The 20369-nt window shown below is 41.0% G+C and overlaps 1 protein-coding gene across 4 annotated transcripts in view; it reads left to right on the plus strand.

The window, feature by feature from the left end:
- LOC135094686 (uncharacterized) overlaps positions 1 to 16864 on the plus strand; it is a 61776-nt gene extending 44912 nt beyond the window's left edge. The window contains exon 3 of one of the 4 annotated variants that reach the window (XR_010263922.1): positions 13179 to 14036. Coding sequence is in view for 1 of the 4 variants with exons in the window: in XM_063995000.1 (XP_063851070.1) it covers positions 16566 to 16606 (41 nt within the window). In the remaining 3 variants the exon portion in view is untranslated. Of the gene's footprint in view, positions 1 to 5198; positions 5607 to 13178; positions 14037 to 16565 lie in introns of those variants that run through there. The other 3 variants (XR_010263923.1, XR_010263921.1, XM_063995000.1) reach the window with 3 other exon arrangements.
- The last annotated feature ends 3505 nt before the right edge of the window (positions 16865 to 20369 follow it).

Here is a 20369-nt window from a genome sequence, read left to right on the forward strand (position 1 = left end):
ACGACTCGTATACAAGATGCGATCTTATTTTTTTTTCTTTTTATGTAGGAGGGACACCGGCCAAGGGCAGCAAAAAATCCAATAAAAAATAAATAAATAAATAATAAATAAGATGCCGATTCCCGGAGATGGTACGAAGCGGTAATCAAAAATTCGAGGATAAGTGTCTTTAAACCTCCCTCTTGAAGAAATACAAGTCATAAGAAGGTGGAAATACAGAAGCAGGCAGGGAGCTCCAGAGTTTACCAGAGAAAGGGATGAATGACTAAGAATACTGGTTAACTCTTGCATTAGAGAGTTGGACAGAATAGGGGTGAGAGAAAGTAAGTCTTGTGCAGCGAGGGCGCAGGAGGAGGTGACGCCTGGCCATGGATGTTAACTTTTATAGCCCACATTGTCGTACCGAGTCACCAAGATTATTGTATATTGACGTATATTATCATACATCCTCAGGAAAAATAATACACGTATCAAAATTGCACTATTACATTTTACTAACACTTTATTTAGTTGAATATTTCATTCATAGAGATGTTTCCCTTTATATTTTTTTTTGTTTCTAAGTGCTCTTACACACGAGGACACTAGTGTACGCCACCGGTGTCGGACACTAGTGTCCTTCCTCAAGACACCGCCTGGCAACTAGTGAGCCACTCACACACCTCAGTCGGAAGAATGGCGGGAAACACATAAAGGACACATAAAGGACACATAAAGGACACATAAAGGACTTACGTATTTCTTTCTTTTCTGAGAGGGGTTTCTCTTCAAAATCAGGAATGAGTATCACCATTATTGCATTCCAGCAGTTCTGCTTTTCTATCTTATTTGCATATCCCTCACAAGATGGGTCCCATAGTGCTGGTAGTTTTTCTATTTCACAAATGAGGTCCTCCGTGTTCAGCTTCTCCTCCACCATCTTCGAAATTGTCCTTGATAGGCCGTCTCCTTCCATCATGGGATGATGGTGGGTGTCAAACTGAGCATGAGAAGCTGGCCAGTGGGCAGCGGTGGCGGACACTGGTGGCTACGTGTGAAAGCTTCCATTTAAAACAATGCTTTGCAGTGAGTGGCGGCAACCGTCAGTGTCCGCCACGTGTTGCGGGAGCGAGACACCGAAATATCTGTTGCCCGGAAGTTGTCTGCTTGGGACACAGCTGTTGCCTCGTGTGAAAGGCTCCATTTGATAATATGGGAGGCAACTAGTGTCCGACACCGGTGGCGGACACTAGTGTCCTCGTGTGTAAGGGCACTAAGACGTACAAAAAAAAAAAAAAAATACCGTGTCACTGTGCATGTATCCACGGAGTCTACGTGGCAGCCTACCCTCTACAACACACTCCAGTCACCGCCACGCTAGAAATCTAAAATCATTATTATTTTATTTTATTATTGTTCTCATGTCTGCTGTTGCTATAATATAGATTATTGTTCCCTATTCTTTAATACCATTTTACGTCAAAGGGAACATTTGAAATATAACGAAAAGAAAACTCACCTTTCTGCTTCCCTGTACTAAGAGTCAGGATTGAAAGAACAGAGTGACAACCTCTCTCTCTCTCTCTCTCTCTCTCTCTCTCTCTCTCTCTCTCTCTCTCTCTCTCTCTCTCTCTCTCTCTCTGTTTAGCGAATGTTGACATCGACTTTTTTTCAATGACCTTTTCTTTTTTTCTTTTTTTTACAAAATACACGAGTTCTTTGTTTCAAATATTAAAATTTTTATTTGTAACTCAATTTCACTTCAACAAGTCATTTAACTGACGTCACAAAGGTAGTCAACGAAATGCATGCGGCGCCAGTTTCCCGTCAGTGTGCTGCCAACTCTCGTTCAGTCTACTCGACTCCCTCGCAGTCTGGGGTCTACAACTGTTCCTTCACGGAATTTCTCTTTGTTACCGGCTTCTCCAAGGAGTTGCCCTGGTAAGCTTGCCTGCCCTACAGTTCGTCTTGAGGCATGTCGTTAATTTGTTACGATCCGAGGATCGTATGTGACCTTGCGTCCTAACTGTGGTTCTTGCCTCCAGACACCGGTGTTGTTCCGTCATGGCGGACCGTGACCTGAGTCAGGATACACCGAGGATACATCTTCATTCTCCTCTTCGGACAAAAAACGTCAGAGACGTGAGGACGATCTTCCTCGTGGGGAAACGAAAAAGCGGAAAGAGGACGTTAGCCTTGTTCAACAACAGGATGACGATGGTGCGCCGCCGCCAGCTGTTGCGGGGCCTAGCAACAGTGTAAACAGTGCTTCCACGGGTGAAGGATACGACCCTTTGAGCTGCTTGTTGACTAGTTTAATAGATAAACTAGAGAAAAAGACAGTCTGCTGAGTGCAGAGTTAATGGCTTCCATGACCTTTCATCATCTGGAGGCGAGGATGGTGAGATTCCAGTGTTTACCAGACCCCTTGGATGATCTGGACACCTTCGGTCCTGCACACACGGGTGGTGCAGAGGACGACAGCGCAGAGTTTCTGCAGGCCTTAGATGAGTTTTCTGACTTTTTTTCACGGGGAGGAGAAGAAAGGCGAGCCATTGTCAGACCGTCTTGCCTCTATTCTCAGTGCCAGCTTGAGACGCCGCCCTTCTACTGAAAGCGTGAAAACGGCATGCAGCAGGATAAAGATTCCCAGCAATGTGCCCCGTATGACTGTTCCTGTAACAAACGCAGTTATTACCAAAGCCATGAGTTAAACTTCTAGACACAAGGCTCTGCCATACCAACGGCGTGCTAGTCAAGGCTTTGGTTCCCATTGCACGGTGTATTAGCGATATTGGACAGAAGACAAGGAAGCCCATCACCTCGTATTTGAACGATTTGAATGACAGTCTTCGACTTTTGACTTCTGCAGTGAATTACTTGAACCAATTACAGAAAGAAGTTGAACGTATTCATATCAGTGACTCTGCTTTGGCAGAGTTGTGCAAATGGGAATGCGAGGTGGGACAGGAAGACCTGTTCCTCTCTGATGTAGTAAAAAAGTGTGAGGATATTCTTCAGGCCAGGAGACTGGGCAAACCTGCTTTCCGACCCTACAGGTACGGCAGGATCAGAAGTTTGCTCCCAGGCAGGACACAAGGAAACCCCACTACCAGTCCAGGCAAAGGAACTCACAGGGGCCTTTTTTATGCCTCAGGGGAGGGGGACGCAGGGCTACAGAGCTCCCCAGTAACTACTCATCCGGTAGGTAACAAAGTGTTGTCCCTCCTCAACACTGCAGAAAATTTTGTCGGTGGTAAGATTCATGCTTCCAATCACTTGTGTCAAGCACTATCCACTGACAAATGGATTCATGCGGTGGTGAATGGTTATGTTTTAGAGTTTGATTGTTTGCCTATTCAGAGGGCTATTCCTACACCCCTAAGATTATCTGAGACTGACCAGAATTCCTTGAACAATGCTTTACTTGCTTTCATGAAACATGAGATTATTGAAGGATGTGAGCCCACAGGAGGAGTGTTTTTTATTCTATTTTTTTTTTTTTTTCAACACCTAAGAAAGATGGCACAGCAAGAGTCATTCTCAACTTGAAAGAATTAAATGTATTCGTAAAATGTGAACACTTTAAGATGGACTCTATTGCATATGTGGTAAATTTAATCCGTCCAATGTGTTACTTTATCACTCTTGATTTTAAAGATGCATATTTTTTCTGTGTTTGTCAGGCCATGGGAAAGAAAATGGCTCCGCTTTATGTGGAGGGGTAAACATTTTCAATTTACATGCCTTCCCCAAGGACTGATGTCTGCCCCACGTATTTTTACTAAGTTACTCAAACCAGCATTATCTCTTTTGAGGAAGCTTGGTATCACTGTGTTTTGTTATTTGATTGACTGTCTCTTCCTTGTTACATCAAAGGAAGAATTGGAGGCAAACGTGAGATATGCTTTGATTTTTTTTTGACTCCTTGGGGCTAACAGTTAATGTTAATAAATCTGTCCTGGTTCCTAGTCATGAGGTGGAATTTCTGGGGATTATTTTCAATTCTGTGAACATGACAGCAACGCTGCCCCTTCAAAAAAGAGAACGAATCAAGGAACAAGGTTTGCTTTTATTAAGAGGGGAGGTCACATGACCTAGCCTCTTTCATCGGCCTTGTCATGGCCTCTGCTCCTGCCGTGAACTTAGCCCCTCTCAGGTATAAATATCTCGAGATCATTGGAAATCAAGGACTCTCTCAGAACTTTGGTGACTACAATTCTAAAATCCTTTTAGATGTTCATTCCAAGGAGTTAATAACTTGGTGGATTCGAAACGTCGATTCTCTCTCAAAGTCATTGCTTTCTCGTCCTCCGCAAATTGAGATACACACTGATGCCTGGCTCACTGGGTGGGGGCGACAGTCCGTGACTTAACTGTTTCCAACAGCTCTTCTTCTGCTGGCAGACACTCCGTTACTCCTCCCCCACAGTCCTTTGGTTTTGCCACAGGACCCATCCCGCACACATCCACGGGCTGTAAAGTTAACGGCGATGCTGTTATCAGGAAATCTCTCGAGAACCGAGGCTTTTCACTGGATTTTACCAGATTCCTCCTTAAATCTTGGAGGAGGGGTACTATTTCACAATATGGGTCACATCTCCAGAGATGGATGTCAGTTTGTGTCGGCAGGGAAATTGATCCATTTCGACCATCTGTCAGTTTCCTATTAGACTTTCTTTTACAGGAATTTAATATGGGAAGGGACGTAGTTACAGTACTATTAATTCCATTCGCTCAGCTATCTCTGCTGTAGCCTTTATTGATGGCAAACCTGCAGGCCAGCATCCATTAGTTAGCAGGTTCATGAAGGCAGTTTTTTTTCAGGAGAGGCCTTCCCTTCCTCGCTACCGTAATACCTGAGACCCATATTTGGTTTTATCATACATAAAGGACCTGGGGCCAAACGAGTCCTTGTCAACCATTCAGTTGTCTCGGAAACTGACAATGCTAATGTTACTTTTGTCTGGTCAACATAACAAAGTCTTACATTGTCTAGATGTTAGAAATATGACTATTTCAGAGACTTCAGTTTCCTTTAGGATTGGAGACCTGAAAACTTCTAGGCCAGGTCACCATGTTTCTGAGATTATTTTTGAAGCCTATGTCCCGGACAGCCGGTTGTGTGTTCACACCGCAGTTGTCAGTTATTTAGATAGGACGTCAACTTCTAGGGGGTCAATCACTGGTCTTTTTCTAACCACCGTCCCTCCCATCAGACTGGCCTCCCTGGACACATTAAGGCGCTGGACGAAAGATGTGATGCAGGCTGCTGGTATTGACCTCTCTATTTTTTCGCTCCATTCCACCAGCTCTGCTTCATCCAGCAAAGCCGCCTTGACCCTGCGTTTTTCTACCATCGTATCTGCTGTGGGGTGGTCCAGTGAATCTACTTTCGCTAAATGCTACCAGAGACCTGCAAAGAAGCAGGGACTCTTTGCAAAAGCTATCTTAACCTAGTTAGACTGTGTTCTTCCTTTTGTTCTAATTTTTGTATACAGACTGTTAAGAAATTGTTTGGATGCTGGATGTACATTATGTGGCAGTTTTATGTTGCCCATGTACATGTTATTGGGATTTTTGCTTCTGCTTGTGTTTGTTTCAAAATAAAAGTACTAATTGTTGGGATTGACAATATACTGTAATTTCTTTTCCCATGTAGTATGGTTTCGTAGGTTTGAGGAATTACTCTAAAGCTCTCGTTGACTACCTTTGTGACGTCAGTTAAATGACTTGTTGAAGTGAAATTGTAGATTAGGCGAGTACTTACTGGTGCGAAGGTTGATCGTAATTTCACAAAAGTCATTTAACTGCGTCACTGAGGTAGTAAACGCCCGCCCTTCCCTTCCCTGTTCTATTGTACTCCTGCATTATGATTCCTGTTTCCTCAAACCTCCTCTGAAAGACTGACGGGAAACTGGCGCCCCATGCATCTCGTTTACTACCTCAGTGACGCAGTTAAATAACTTTCGTAAAATTACGATCAACCTTCCTACCGGTAAGTACTCGCATAATCTTACAATTATCGCATATTCGTGTACGATTCTCAACTCTGAATCGTACATCGTGTGTACGAGTATGATAATCATCGTACTATTAACATCCCTGCTGCGCCCAGCACCGCGACCCACGCTAACTCTCCCGCCAAATCTCGCTAACGGGGATCTCACATGCACCCACACGACGCCCACGCATTCATACACACACGTACACACTCATACACACCCATGTACGCACATATCCACACTGTTCCCAAAGGCACGTTCGTAACAGTATTAAAACACGGACCTTTTTTCTAAAAACTAGTTTTTTTTTTCAGTTTTCTCGAAACTGCTCCGCGACAACTGGACCGATGTTAATAATTGATACATCATTGGAAAGGGGATTAAAAATCCCATTTTTCCTTTAAATTATTTCATAATTCTCCAACAATTAACAGCAAACATTTCAGATAACAGAAAATATTAAGAGAAATAATATTCTCACTGATGAAGACAAATAAAAAAATCTGCCACGATAGTTCGATGGGAAATTATGCAATGTGTCTGATTTTTTTTTTTTTTTCCCATCAGCACAATGTCACTAGATAAGAGATTCATATCAAGTAAAAAAAATCTCGCAAAAAAAAAAAAAAACATTTCAAATTTTTGCTCAAAAAAAAAAATGAGATGAATATCTGAAAATATCCTGAGATATATTACCCATATGCATACTTATTACATAACAAAAATCATACTTGTATACTGATGATAAAGAATTGCCTGGACGGTCCCCTTAATCTTACCTCTATGTTTCCTTACATAAATTATTTTATATTTATTTCCTCTATCCAGTATAGATAGATTTTGCTGTCAGTCCCTACATATAGCTTACGTTTACTTTGTAAACAATTTATTTATTTATTAATTTTCTTTTTTAATAATGAGCTAACTTCACACCTAGAGCTACAGCAGATCATTCCATCTGTGATGGTGTTCTCTGTTTGAGAGGCACACTCTAGATTTATTTATTAGATTGCAAGCTAAGCCTTATCTCTAATAATCTACTGCTTTATAACCAACCTATGATGAGTCACATGATGATTGATGAAATTTCTTTCTTTTTCTTTTTTCTTTCTTTCTTCATGTTAGAGGGATTCTAACAGTCACTGGTTCATGATGAATTTAACTAGTTATATTGCTAGGTACTTATGCATGACAAAGGCCCCAGAGAGGAAATTTGAGGGGGCCAGTGAGTCAGATTTGCTCGGCGGCCCAAGAAAGGGTTTTGTTTGGCCGGGAAGTATGCTGCTTGGCCCTGCCGTGATTATGATGTACCAGGAGACTACGGAACCCTGGTGGGCTCATTGTGTGTCGCATAGAGGTAGGGATGTCATTGTTGCATGGTGACTCTGAAGTTTGTACGGTGTGGAGAAGATACAGATGGAATAGAGCATGTAGTGAAGAGAGGAGGAGAGGTGAAAGTGAGTGGAGAAGCAGTGAAGGCAGCGGACTAAGAAGACGGCAGAGACGGAGAAGTGACCAGTCACAGTAGTAGTTGGCGCAGCTGTAGCTGGTGGGGGAAAGGGATAACTAAGATACCCTGCAGAAGAAAGCTTGCACACCAGTGTAGTAGAGGAGACCACAGATCCTGGCGTAGAACCAGCGACGGGTCTTGGAGGAAGAGTAGGAGGAGAAAGAAGAAGCAGCAGTCTGAGTTGGAGGGCCAGGTGGGAGTCTCGTTGTTTTCAATTGTTATAGTAGTTAATTATATCGCTGCTGTAATAATCTTTGATGCTTGCAACTCGTATACGACCCTTGTTTGAGTCTGATGATGTGCACCATTAGTTATGGCTTGATTTTATTTTTTTTTTGTTTTTTTAAATATTCGTAAGCTATGTATATCTTCCGATTTTTTTTTGTTTACGAGGGGGTGTGTTGTGTGCAGCGAGATAAGGCAGTGTAACACGAATGAAGGAAAAGGAAGTGAGTGAGAAGAAGAATGAAGGAAGGAGAGAGAGAGAGAGAGAGAGAGAGAGATGAGAAGAGTGAGGTTGGGGATGAGACTTGGATGCGTCTCTGACACGTAGCCTACCCAGCCTGAAGTTCTTAAGATAATATTTATCAGCGCAGTCACTCATATTCCCCATATAAATATTCCTATTTCCCCTTGTCCAAACGATTTGAGTGTCACCCAGTATTTAGTAGAAGAGCTGCTGTTGACAATAAAGTAATCAGTATTCATCTAGCTTCCCTAGTTTTATCATTAAAATTTTCAGAAGTGTTTTGTTTATATAAGCCAGCGCGAGGTGCAGAGCAGCAAAAGGATGGGTGTATATATGTATGTTGCCACCCCCTCGTGTACACCACCCCTGCTACGGAGGGGGATCGGGGGCCCCGTAACAGCAAAGCCAGCGAGTCACTACCCAGCACTTAGACAGAACGGACGTATCGAGGCAGGCAGTAATATCTGGCGGAAAATGAGGCGGAAATATAGTTAGTCGGGTCAGTTGCGCTAAGGGAATAAGTGAGACATTACCAGCCGTACGCCCTGGCCTACTTAATTAGCATAAGACTCTCCATAGTACCCTGCCAGGGAGTGGAATTGCACAGAACACACTCCATACTCAAGGAAGTGACTGCATTTCTGTGTGTGTGTGCGAGCCGAGTTCTTGTACAGTGAGAGGTGAATTACCCTCCTGTGTGTTCGTGGCCACTCGTCTGTAGTCGCATCTCTTGTTAGTGAGCTTGTTTTGTGTTAAATGCTACTGTGTCAGGCTCCTGCACGATGCTTGACCTGCAGAGAACTTAAGTTATTAGTAGTGTAGTGAAACTTACTCCCTCTTCAAGCCCTGATCACGCCTGCCTTCCAGGAGGCGGTAAACGTCACTACTCGACTTGAGACTATAACACGCTTTTGGACAGTGGGACAATTTGTTACTTAGGGCGGTTGTGCAACGGGGTTTTATGCCTCGACCATATACGAGTATGTGTTATTGCTCGTTATACGAGTAGTTGTTTCTCCCTAGGCGTGGTTGTCAATCCTTTCACAGCTGTGGGTGTTAAGTGTTGTTAGAGTGTTTCCCTTGTCTGTAGGTAGTAAAACAGATTAGTGACCTCACTTGTGTGACCTGGCGTTGTGACCGTTGTTAAGAAGGGTGCATGAGTCAAAAGTGCACCTCGTAACCCATATTAAGCCCCGTAACCCATCGTAACCCATATTAAGTCACGAAGTAGATGATTAAATGGAAGCTAGTCTAGGTGCGGCAGCTTTGTGAAGGGGCTGGAAATTGTGGTCGTAACAATATGCAACATTTGATATGAGAGGAAACTTTGAATGGCTGCTTGCCCTATTATGGCCCAAGGGGAGCACTGTAATGGTGCAGGAGGTATGACATTGTGAGGTCTGCCAGGTTATCAGGTGAAGGATATAATACGAGCAACAAAAATTAATGGAAAATGCTCAATGAAGATGCCACTTTTGAAAGAGAATATTCCAACAGAAAGCGATAAACTCTTGTTTAGGGAGATGGACAGAATAGAAGTGAGAGAAAATAGAAAACCTGGTGAAACGAAGCCTTTGGAACAGGGCAACATAAGTTAACAAATCAGAAGAGCAATTAGCATGAGAGAAATGTTTGATGTAACCTTGCGGCGAAGAGAGAGAGAGGCTGAAGACATTTAGAGTTGAGGAGTTCATGACTGAGTAGTGTGAGAGGGACTCCTCATCATCCCCTGTACAGAGTTAGCAGCTGGTAAGAGTAAGAAAAACTGGCAGAGATTGCTCAGAAAGCCTAACTTCATATAAGCTATTTTAGAGAGAGATAAGATGTGAAGTTTACAGTTCAAATTATCAATAAAGAACAGACTGACAATGTTAAGCGTAAAACAAGGGAACAGTTTAGTGTCACCGAAGAAGAGAAGTTAGTTATCTGGAATGCTTGCTGTGTCGAATTAATAGATGGAGGAATTGAGTTTTTGAGACAATAAACAGAATTTGCTGTCCCCTAATGCAAAATTTTCAGAAAATAAGAAGTCAGGCGTTCTGTGGCTTCCTTTCGTAGATTGTTTAATTTCTGAAGGGTCAGACGTCTAGAAAAAGACGTGGAGAAGCAGAGTGGTATTGTGAGCAGATAGGACTTTGAATCTGGCTTAGAATATCATGATGAATAATGGAAATAGAGTGGGTGACAGGAAAGAATCATGAGGAACACCGCAGTTTTTAAGGTTTTAGAAGAACCAAAAAAAATCAAAGCAGCAACAGATGAAATTAGAGAGGATGGAAGCCACAGGAGGTTAGTTTGGAAATCAAGGCTTTTTGCCAAAGTCCATCTGGGATAGTTATCTTGAGATAGCTCTTTTACTAAAAAGCTTTGGTTTATCTTAATAAGTTTCTCTCCTCCATGACTACGCATCATCTGCGTCATACATATTACCTACTAAATTGGATGTTCCACTCGAACTTTCTTTCCAGGCTTTCATTAGAAGACATTTTTCCTTATGGTTATAGGTCTTGCAAAGTCTAATAGCTCAAATAACAATGAGATCTAGCTTAAAAATTACCTTTCTGTTAATGCAATATCTGGGAAAGTATGTAGATGTTTTGGATTTAAGTTTGTGTGTTCAGTTACATCCCTAGCAAAGGTTGAGACCGGTGGATTATAAGATGAATTTGTGAACATAAGAATAACAAAAAAGCCACTTTCTTTCCTGAGATGTTTTGAAATTCATCTTTTAGAAAGTTAAAGTAGTAGGCAAGAAGAAATACGAAAACAGAGAGTTTCAGAATTTGCTAATACATAAAGGGAATGAAATAGTGAGGATACTGGTAGTCTTGTATTAGTAACATGTAACACGTGTGATGAAGTAGGTAAAGTCTTGTGCAGAGAGGGCGCGGGAAGGGGGAGGCATGCAGTTTGCAAATTCAGAAGACCAGTAACTATGAGAATGCCAGTAAAAAGACGATAAGAGAGGCAATATTACGTCTGTGACAGAATCAAGACAAACTGTTAGAAGAAATGAATCGATGAGACGAAAAGCTTTTGGCTAAGTGAGGCGAAAGAACTGAGCTTTCCCATATATGTGAGTAGCTCTCCATACATAGACGAACAAGGTTTCTGTAGAGAGTAAGCAACTGAGAGAAGGAAAAGATTGGCGGAAGCAACGCAGTAAATCAAATTTTAAGAAAACTGTTTAAAAAAAAAAAAACGGAATTTTCTGTTGAGATTTTTAATAAAAACAGTCCAAGTAGATTCAGATTAGAGGAGGAAGACAGCTGTACTTCACCTAAGAGGAGGGGATTGTTGTTTGGATGGTTGTGTCGAGTGAATGATGAAGAATTTAGGTATGAGGCACTGAGCAACACAGAGTTTTCCTGTGCCACTCTGAAATTATACGTAGAAAGGTCAGATGTTAGCCCTTCTGTTGTTTCTCCGTATGAATTGCATAATTCCTGCTGAGTTGGGCGTATGAAAAAAAAAAAAAAAGTTGAGAAATGCAGGGTACAGTCGTATGTGTAAGATGGGACAAGAAATAATTTATGAATACTAGGAATAGACGAGTATAATCGGACAGAGACTTATAGAACATAATTGCCAATAGATATAGGAGAACATGGTCGTCAGCCGCTGTAGAAATAGAAAAGCAACAGAGGAAACCTGAGAAGTAGCAGGAAGATAAATAGAAAATAGTATAAGGAAAGCGCAGAAATTAAACATTTATGCCAGACTCTATCAAAAATATTTGATATGGTGAAGTTCATATGAAATGCTTCACCCAAATCCCTGAGTGAGGAAAGTTAGGAGATCGACAGTGGATTGTCCTTTACGGAATTCATACTAATCAGAAAGAAGATTGTGAGTGTATAGATACTTCAGAATCCTGTTATGGATATATTAAAAAAATTTTGAAAAACAAGAGGCAAAGCAAAGTGAAGGACTGGAATGGTCATCTTTCATAGGAACAGCTTGAATGTAGGTAAACTGTGAACAAAAAGGAAAGGTGGATGTTAATAGACAAGACAGAAAAGTTTGAAAAAGCAATGAGCGAGCACGGGTAAAGCAGGTGGGAACAAGTAAGGGTTGCTGTCAGTTGCTTCATACACCTGTATTTTGATGAGGAAAACATGAGATTTAGTGAAGAAGTGATGTTTCATAGACTGGAAACTATATGAAAGTCCGCGAACGTTGCAGAAATTAATACTGAAACAGCTTATGGGATATGAAGAGATTTGGGTCACTGCCAGAAGAGCGATCCGACCTAGGGACATTTTTGGACCCGTTCCCAACACAAGCCCCACCCATTCAACCACACAAATGGTTGTGTTTTGTGTAGCCATTTTCAATTTTAACTGAAAAATCAAGTTGTTTAATGTACGTACAGTGTAGTGTGAGAGGGAAAATAGCTGTCTTTAGAGAAGCTGTGATTACTTTCTTGTGCTGTGAGACACGAAGGAAGACGTTCAAGGAGGTCACAGCTGGGTCGAAGGCAGGTTCTCACTACTCATCTACGCCAGTGTGTGTCACCTCCCTGGGAATAATTAAGTTTCGCCAGGTGTCTACTGCCTCCTCCAAAGTATTTTTTTTTTTTTTATAATGAAGTTTCCACAAATAATCCCGCACGGACCGAAAAGTTTGTTGTTGTTTGTTCTTCCATTTCGTTCCCTTTGTGTTCCTCCTCCACCTTATCTTCACTCCCCCTTATCGCTTTACCATCTCTTCCCCTGCCTCCTCTTCCTCTCCTTTTTTCTCATCCCTCCCTTCCTTCCCTCCCACCCTTTCTTCAAGATCACTGCACCTTCACTCCCCTACCACTCTTCCCTTCTTTCTCTCTCTCTCTCTCTCTCTCTCTCTCTCTCTCTCTCTCTCTCTCTCTCTCTCTCTCTCTCTCTCTCTCTCTCTCTCTCTCTTCTATACCTGTTTTCCGAATCATAAAAAGCTAAAAGAGGGAAATATTTACCTTATGATGCTGGCGTGGTAGCGATGGTGGGAGTGACGGTGGTGGTGGTGGTGCTGGCGGCGGCGGTGTCTGTATTATTGTTACAGCTGTCACTTTTTTTTTTTACTTTTCTACTTTCTTTTTCCTTTCTCCTCCGTTCTGATTTAAATAATGCAATTGTTTTCGTTTCGTCTCTTTTTATCTCATTCCTTACTTAAAACACTTTTTTCTCTTAAAATAAACCATTGAAAAAATGTTTTCTCTTCTTCAGTCTTTTTCTTTCAGGTGCTCCTGTCAGGGATCACCACAGCGGATCAACCTTCTCGAGCGCTCGACCTTCTGCGTCTTCCTCACACTCATTACAAGCATGCCTTTCACTGCATCCGTAAAGCTTCTCTTAGGTCTTCCTTTCTTCATCATGCCGTGTTGGAGTTTTCTCCTCGTATACTCCTCGTCTTTCTTCTTGATATACCCAGACTATCTCAATCACGCCTCTGTCTTTTACCCAAAACTAACGTACATGCATAGTGACTCTGATGTAATTTTGTTCTTGGTTTTGTTTCACCCCGTCACTCCAAGAGAAAATCACAGCATCTTCATTACAACGTCTTCCGACTCCGTTTTTGTCTTTTTGTCAGCTGTACTGTCTCTGTATCATACAACGTGCCTCTCCTTGCTACCGTCTTGTATACCTTCCCTTTTTTTTTTTTTTGTGGAAACTTTTCTATCGCATTTCACTCTTGTTACCTTCCTCCAGCCATTCCATCCAGCCTGGAGTTTCTTCTTAGCCTTTATACTACCACTTCATTACTTTGTATCGTGACGCCCAAAGCTTTCCCATCCATACTCCTTAAAGCTTTAGTGTTTTCCTATATCATCCTTACTGAAACGTACACTTAGCCTCAGTCCTGCTCACCATGAATCCCCTTCCTCTCCACCGCACATCTCCATCTTCCAAGCTCTACTTCCATTTCCTCCCAGCTCTCACAGCAAGTCATGGCGTCAGCTGTAAATATCACTTCTTAAATTAAGTATTTGGAATTCCTTTCTTGCACTCAGATATATAAATTTTGCGCTCTGTTCAGCAGTAAAACACTTCAATAGTACACATTGTCTTTTCGTAAATAAAGCACTTAAAACATACTTTTCTTTCATCTGATAGATGTATTGCTCAAATAGAATCCTTTTTCTCATTTCTTTAATCTTATTAGTTTTTTTTTATCTTTTTAAAGTAAAACATGAAAACAAGTAAAACTAATGTGTAAAATGTCACTTTTGAGACAGAAACATAAAAGTTATATGTGATTGTGTACGGCACATTTTCTTTCATATATATATATATATATATATATATATATATATATATATATATATATATATATATATATATATATATATATATATATATATATATATATATATATATATATATATATATATATATATATATATATATATATATATATATATATATATATATATATATATTGAGTTGAGTCGAAATAGGATAGTGAAATAAAATCAGGTAAGTAATATTATTAAGATGAAATAAGAAATTGCTTATCTGAATGATAAAGTCAAGCGATAGTTATTTGAAATATGGTTAATTACAATAAAAACCCAATTTAAAAGTAATAATTCATGAAAAAGTTTCACAAAATACGAATAGATAATTAAGATGAAGGGAAATATAATAAAAGTGAGAAAAATAAGTAAATCAAGTGAAAAGAAATTGAAATGATATATATATATATATATATATATATATATATATATATATATATATATATATATATATATATATATATATATATATATATATATATATATATATATATATATATATATATATAAAATAACCAACATTACGTAGTTCAAGGTTCGTTGAAATTAACTTACGTAAATATCTGGATAGAATAACGTTAAATCCAACAAATTGAATAATTATAATAAATTCAGTAATGACAGATTTATGTATACGTTTCCTTATAAGCTTATGTGCAAGTTCTTATTGCCGCCGGAGGGCGGTGAAGGTTATTTCAGACCTACACGATGACACAAATCGTTTATTGTATCCGGTCAAAACATGAACACTGATATTGATATATTGATGGCCGTAAACAATACTCTGTATGAATAAGTTGTGTTTGTCGTATCCCTCCTCCTTACCTTTAAGGGAAGGCAGAGGTTACGCAGGAACTGCACTAATTTTTTACATAACAAACACCACAAGGTTTAAATCCAGGTAACCGAGAGTTAAGGCCGGGGTTCTCACAGTGGGATAAGCCACAAACGCAGTTCAGAAACGTTAACACTATTTATTAACCAGTAGTTAACACATTCCACGATACTCGCAAGCAACGAAAGACCAGAATTCCACCACATATTAAAACATAGAATGACCTTTCGATAAATCTTGACGTCACTTTTCATTTTACGTTAGCAAGCTTTTATCGACCAATCTCAGGTCAGTCAGTAGCTTATAACACATTAACAAGTAAGGACACACATAACATAATCACATAAAAGAATAATTAAATGTAACAGTAAAATATTAGCACTACATGCGAAGTGCCCCAAAAGATATTAAAATCACTCATCAAGATTCAGCATTATATCAACACATGGAGAATGACATAAAATATGTGGGGACCACAGTATACTGAAACAACGTTTTAAATCGAGACACACAAGGCACTTAGAAAAAATCTTCTAAGCATTACTTACGACCAAGACGAGGCAGAGAACGACTAGGAGCTTCATGGTGCTGTCGAGTGGGAGCACCTTCCGAACTTGTAATACTCCACTCTTGAAGTCCAGTTAGGTCTGAGAGAATCGTTCGCTACTTCGCCTTATATTCCATTTTGACGACGGCAACGTCGACCTACGTACATTGCTATCTACTACTACATAAGGAGTTATCCTTAAGGTTCAAAATCTAACTAGTTAGTACACTCATCTCTTCCTTCACTCCACACGATCACCAGGATACTTATACTTCTCTGTAGGTGCGTAAGAAACATGTCTCATAAGGAGTCTATGGTTAACCACATTTACACGCGAACATATATGGTTTTTCTATGTCCTTCTAGTTCGTGCATTACTGAAGTGTTTTGTGAAGTCAGCGACTGTAAGGTAACTTGATCACAAGATTGATTACGAATAGGCTAGGTCCATTAACTTCACGGCCTTAGTCACCTTTACTCGGCGCTCGGGTGCCTCGTCATCAGGGCAGGCACTGTCCTGTTCGTGTGACCAGGGATGCCGTAAGCCTCACAAAGGGTCACGGCGATAACCAGTGACCTCTGGGGCAATGGGTGGCCAAGGCCTGGGTGCTTTGGCGACAACACACCCTCGGCTTGGCTACGACATGTTACATGAATAAGTGTAACACGGTTATGATTCTATTACAGACTAATGTATTCCTACACAGATAGTTATTAACTTACACAAATAGTTATCAATATTACAGACTAATGCATTTTTACACAGAGTTATTAACTTACACAGACAGTTGTTAAACTTACGTGTTTTGGATCATGGGGTGATCGTTAAACAATACGCACGCCTTTCTTGATAGTTGTTCTAGTTAGATCTATCTACTTTTGTTCCCTGCGGTAACACGTCCTGCCTGCACAGGTATCCTCAGTAATATGTCCCTATCGTCCTCAGTTGCTGCCTGGATCCCTACACTGCCCATCATCATCCACTAAAGACGGTGATAAGATCGACCTCATATTGGCCTCATGTCATAACAAGTATCCTTCATCTCCGTACATCAACACTACATCATCACAGGCAGTACAAGAAATTCGCTGAGTAGGCCTCGTCTTGGTCCTCGCCCTGACCTGCTGGTCCTTCCCTTTCTCATCAACCTCTCTCACTCAACAACAACTTCTTGCACTCGCTCGGCGGTAACAGTTCTGTTTTAATAATTATTGTTACATGTAATTAATAAATATTTAGGCTACTTCAGTCATTCAGTTAAATGAAATACTTTTGCTAATTATTTTATCAAAACTGGTAATAACAGTGGTGGAGGTATTAATAGTAGATTACTGGTAGCGGTGGTGGTACAGGAGGTGTAAGTAGTAGTAGTAGTAGTAGTAATAGTAGTAGTAGTAGCCTTCGTAGCCCCTGTAGTAGTAGTAGTAGTAGTAGTAGCCTTTGTAGCCCCTGTAGTAGTAGTAGCAGTAATAACAGTAGTAGTAGTAGTAGTAGTAGTAGTAGTAGTAGTAGTAGTAGTAGTGGTGTTTCTAATGAATGGTTCGTTGTACGTAGCCTTTGTGGCCTCTGTAGTAGTTGCTGTAGTAGCAGTAGTAGTAGTAGTGTTTCTAATGAATGGTACATTGTACATAAGCTTTGTAGCCTCTGTAGTAGTCGTAGTAGTCGTAGTAGTAGTAGTAGTAGTAGTAGTAGTGCTAGTAAGAGTATGTTCCCTGGAAGCAGAACACATCAAGCCGCGTGAGCTTACTTGAGTTTACAAGCTGAGTGTTGATGAACTACTGCCATATATATTCCTATATTCTTGTATATTTTACACTTAGGTCGTAATTAAAGTGTTTTATCATATTTCAAAAATATTAGATTGAAATAATAATAATAATAATCACAATATTCTATCCTATCTTAGGAAGTAAGGAACTAATAAACAAAATATACCGATGAATTCATCGCCTACGCTTGCATTAAGAACACGAACTACTCTCTCTGGATGTCAAGTTGCCGCATTTCATGGGAAACTCGGTGGAATTCTTTCCTTCACTCTCTCGACTACTATCATGCCAGTTATTTTGCTGCAAGGTCGTCAAGTTCTGGTTTGGGGGCTAGATTAGGGGGGGCTTGATAATAATTTCTAATTACAATACTAATGAGGCTGTGCTGTACGCAGTTTTATTTGAATCACAAACGTTACGTTTTGTACCTCACAGGCTCATAATTTAAAATCTATGCTTTACCAAAGCTATGGGAAACATTTATCAAGATATTAAGTAGAATATGTAGTACTGAAGTAACCAGGACGCTGAAACTAAGCTTCGGTTGTCACGTAAGGTGCTAAAACTGGCTAATATTCACGAATCACGGATGTAATGCACTATTTGTTTGACTAACACAGAGGGCGAATGACAGACTCTCAACTCAGGGTGCCGCGCAGGGCTGAACCGTAGGGCTGGCCGGGATCCGAGTACTGGACCCGAATCCCACGGATCCGAGGAGAGCTGACGAGCTGACTGATCCGATTACCGACGTTAGTACTCGAATCCACTGACACAAGATTCGTCTCTAAGACGAATACTCGTACGATTACTCAGATTTTTTTCCCGTTTAGCTTAGATATTCAATATGAACGTTATTTGTACTGACCATCGTATTTATAAGGAACTCGATATTACCATTGATGAGTATAAAATAGTTTGTCATACGTATGAAAAATATCTTGGCTAGCGACGTATAGCAAAAATCTAATGTTGCCATGCGCGTGTCTTTTTAACGAACGCTGATTGGCTGGGCATGTGTGACGTCGGAGCTTAGCCGACAAAGGGTATAATATTACCGCGCATCACCATTTGGCATTTATCTCAGCACACACTTCACGTGTCAGGTAGATTCGTCGACTTACTTCAGCTTCGGCAGCCGCAGCAGCAATGGCACCACCTCTTTCTCCAGGCACCAGCTCGCCGCTGAGCTACTCTGCTTGCCACCTGTGCCTTCGCCAGTTCTAGACCCATACCTGCGTGGCTTCACCAACTCTCTGGCTGGCTCTAGTTGTGCCCTTCAGCGTGAGGAGCTACCTCATCCAAGTGTACTGGGACTCCTGCTTTGAGTCTGCCACCTGGTCCCGCCACACAGGCATATATATTATTTAGGGTTACTCTTAACCCCGTAATAGACTCTCCTGTTGCCCAGGGTTGGGAACGGTTACCGGGGACCCGTACGGCATTCGCGGGAGCCGCCCTCCGAGCTGAGGCCCCTTGGTAATTTGTTCCACTCAATGGGTATTCGCAGGGCTTTTTGTCACTTTCTATTCCTCTTTCTAATTCTCACGCCCACTAGCTGGACTGGCCGTGGTACGAAGGTGAACCCCCTGGGCTTGCTTCAGGGGGGCCCCTCTAGAGGGGTGCTTATAGGAAGCGGCCGGTCTGGGGCCATAGGGTATTAGGAAGTCCCTTTTGGGGCAGTTACGCCGTGCTCTTCGACGCCTGCTAACGGGCGGGAGCCTCAGGTGGCGTGGCTGTAGGTAGTCTTCCCTAGGCTGTTAGGTTCTCTTTAGCTGTGGTTCTGCTCCTTGACCAGTCTTGTCCTTAGGTCACAGGGAACCAGGGAAGTCTTGCTGTTCGGCTGCCCCATACATCAGGTCATTAGCGACCGACCTGTGGTGGGGGCGGCTTCGGCTGCAGGTTGTCCTGGACCCAAAAATAGAAACTGACACTCTACACATTTTACACACAACGACCACTACATGCTTATGGCTTTATAGTATTACAAAAGCAAATATTCCTCAACCCTACCCTATGAGTAAATCTCAGAAGTACATTTAAAATACCGACGAACCAATTACTTTATATATATATATATATATATATATATATATATATATATATATATATATATATATATATATATATATATATATATGGCGAAAGTAAAAAATGAAATATAAACCTAACAATGACCTGAGACACAGAACAACACTTCTACAGGCGACCATCGCACATTTGCGATGAGGTGCCCGCAGAGGAAAAAATATATATAGAGGAAAAGAGGAAAGAAAAACAACAAATCCCCACTTATACCACATACTCGTAGAGTGGAGCTGCTAAGTAATCCATTACTACACCACCACCAAACATAAACATGGATAAGGATGCCCCAAGTAAAATACTAATTTGCCTCCTTCACGCACATCTGACAAACATAGACGAACCAGGCACATTTCAAGAGGTTTTACAAGAAACATTAAAATGCAGTAACCTACCAATTACCAAGATCCCTAAATGGCTCCCAAGCACAAAAATCATGGAAATGGCGTACAGGAACTCCACTGAGCACTCACTACCACAAAACACCATCACATCTGAGGAGCCCAGCCAACCAATCCCAAGACAAACATCATCCAAAGACCAGAACATACAAAGCACAGACATCGGTGTAGCCATTACAACTACAACATCCTCATCTCGCGGATGGCCTAAAGAAAACTTAACTCACCGAACCATAAAAGAAGGAACAGATAGAGGGACATACAAGTGGGCCTATACCAATAACCCCTACATCGAAGAAGTAGTATATAACTTACTAATGAATGACCAGATAGACCTTCACAACTGCAGGAAAATAACAGATGATGACATACATAGGCAACTAAGATCAGGACTCCATGGAGATAGAACACCACCACCAGGGAAACCGTAAAGAAAACACAGACTCCTAAGTAATTAGATTCAACTCAATCTCCCAAACAACTCCTAAGTAATT

This window comes from Scylla paramamosain, chromosome 46 (genome assembly GCF_035594125.1).
Source record: "Scylla paramamosain isolate STU-SP2022 chromosome 46, ASM3559412v1, whole genome shotgun sequence".
Classification (NCBI taxonomy): domain Eukaryota; kingdom Metazoa; phylum Arthropoda; class Malacostraca; order Decapoda; family Portunidae; genus Scylla; species Scylla paramamosain.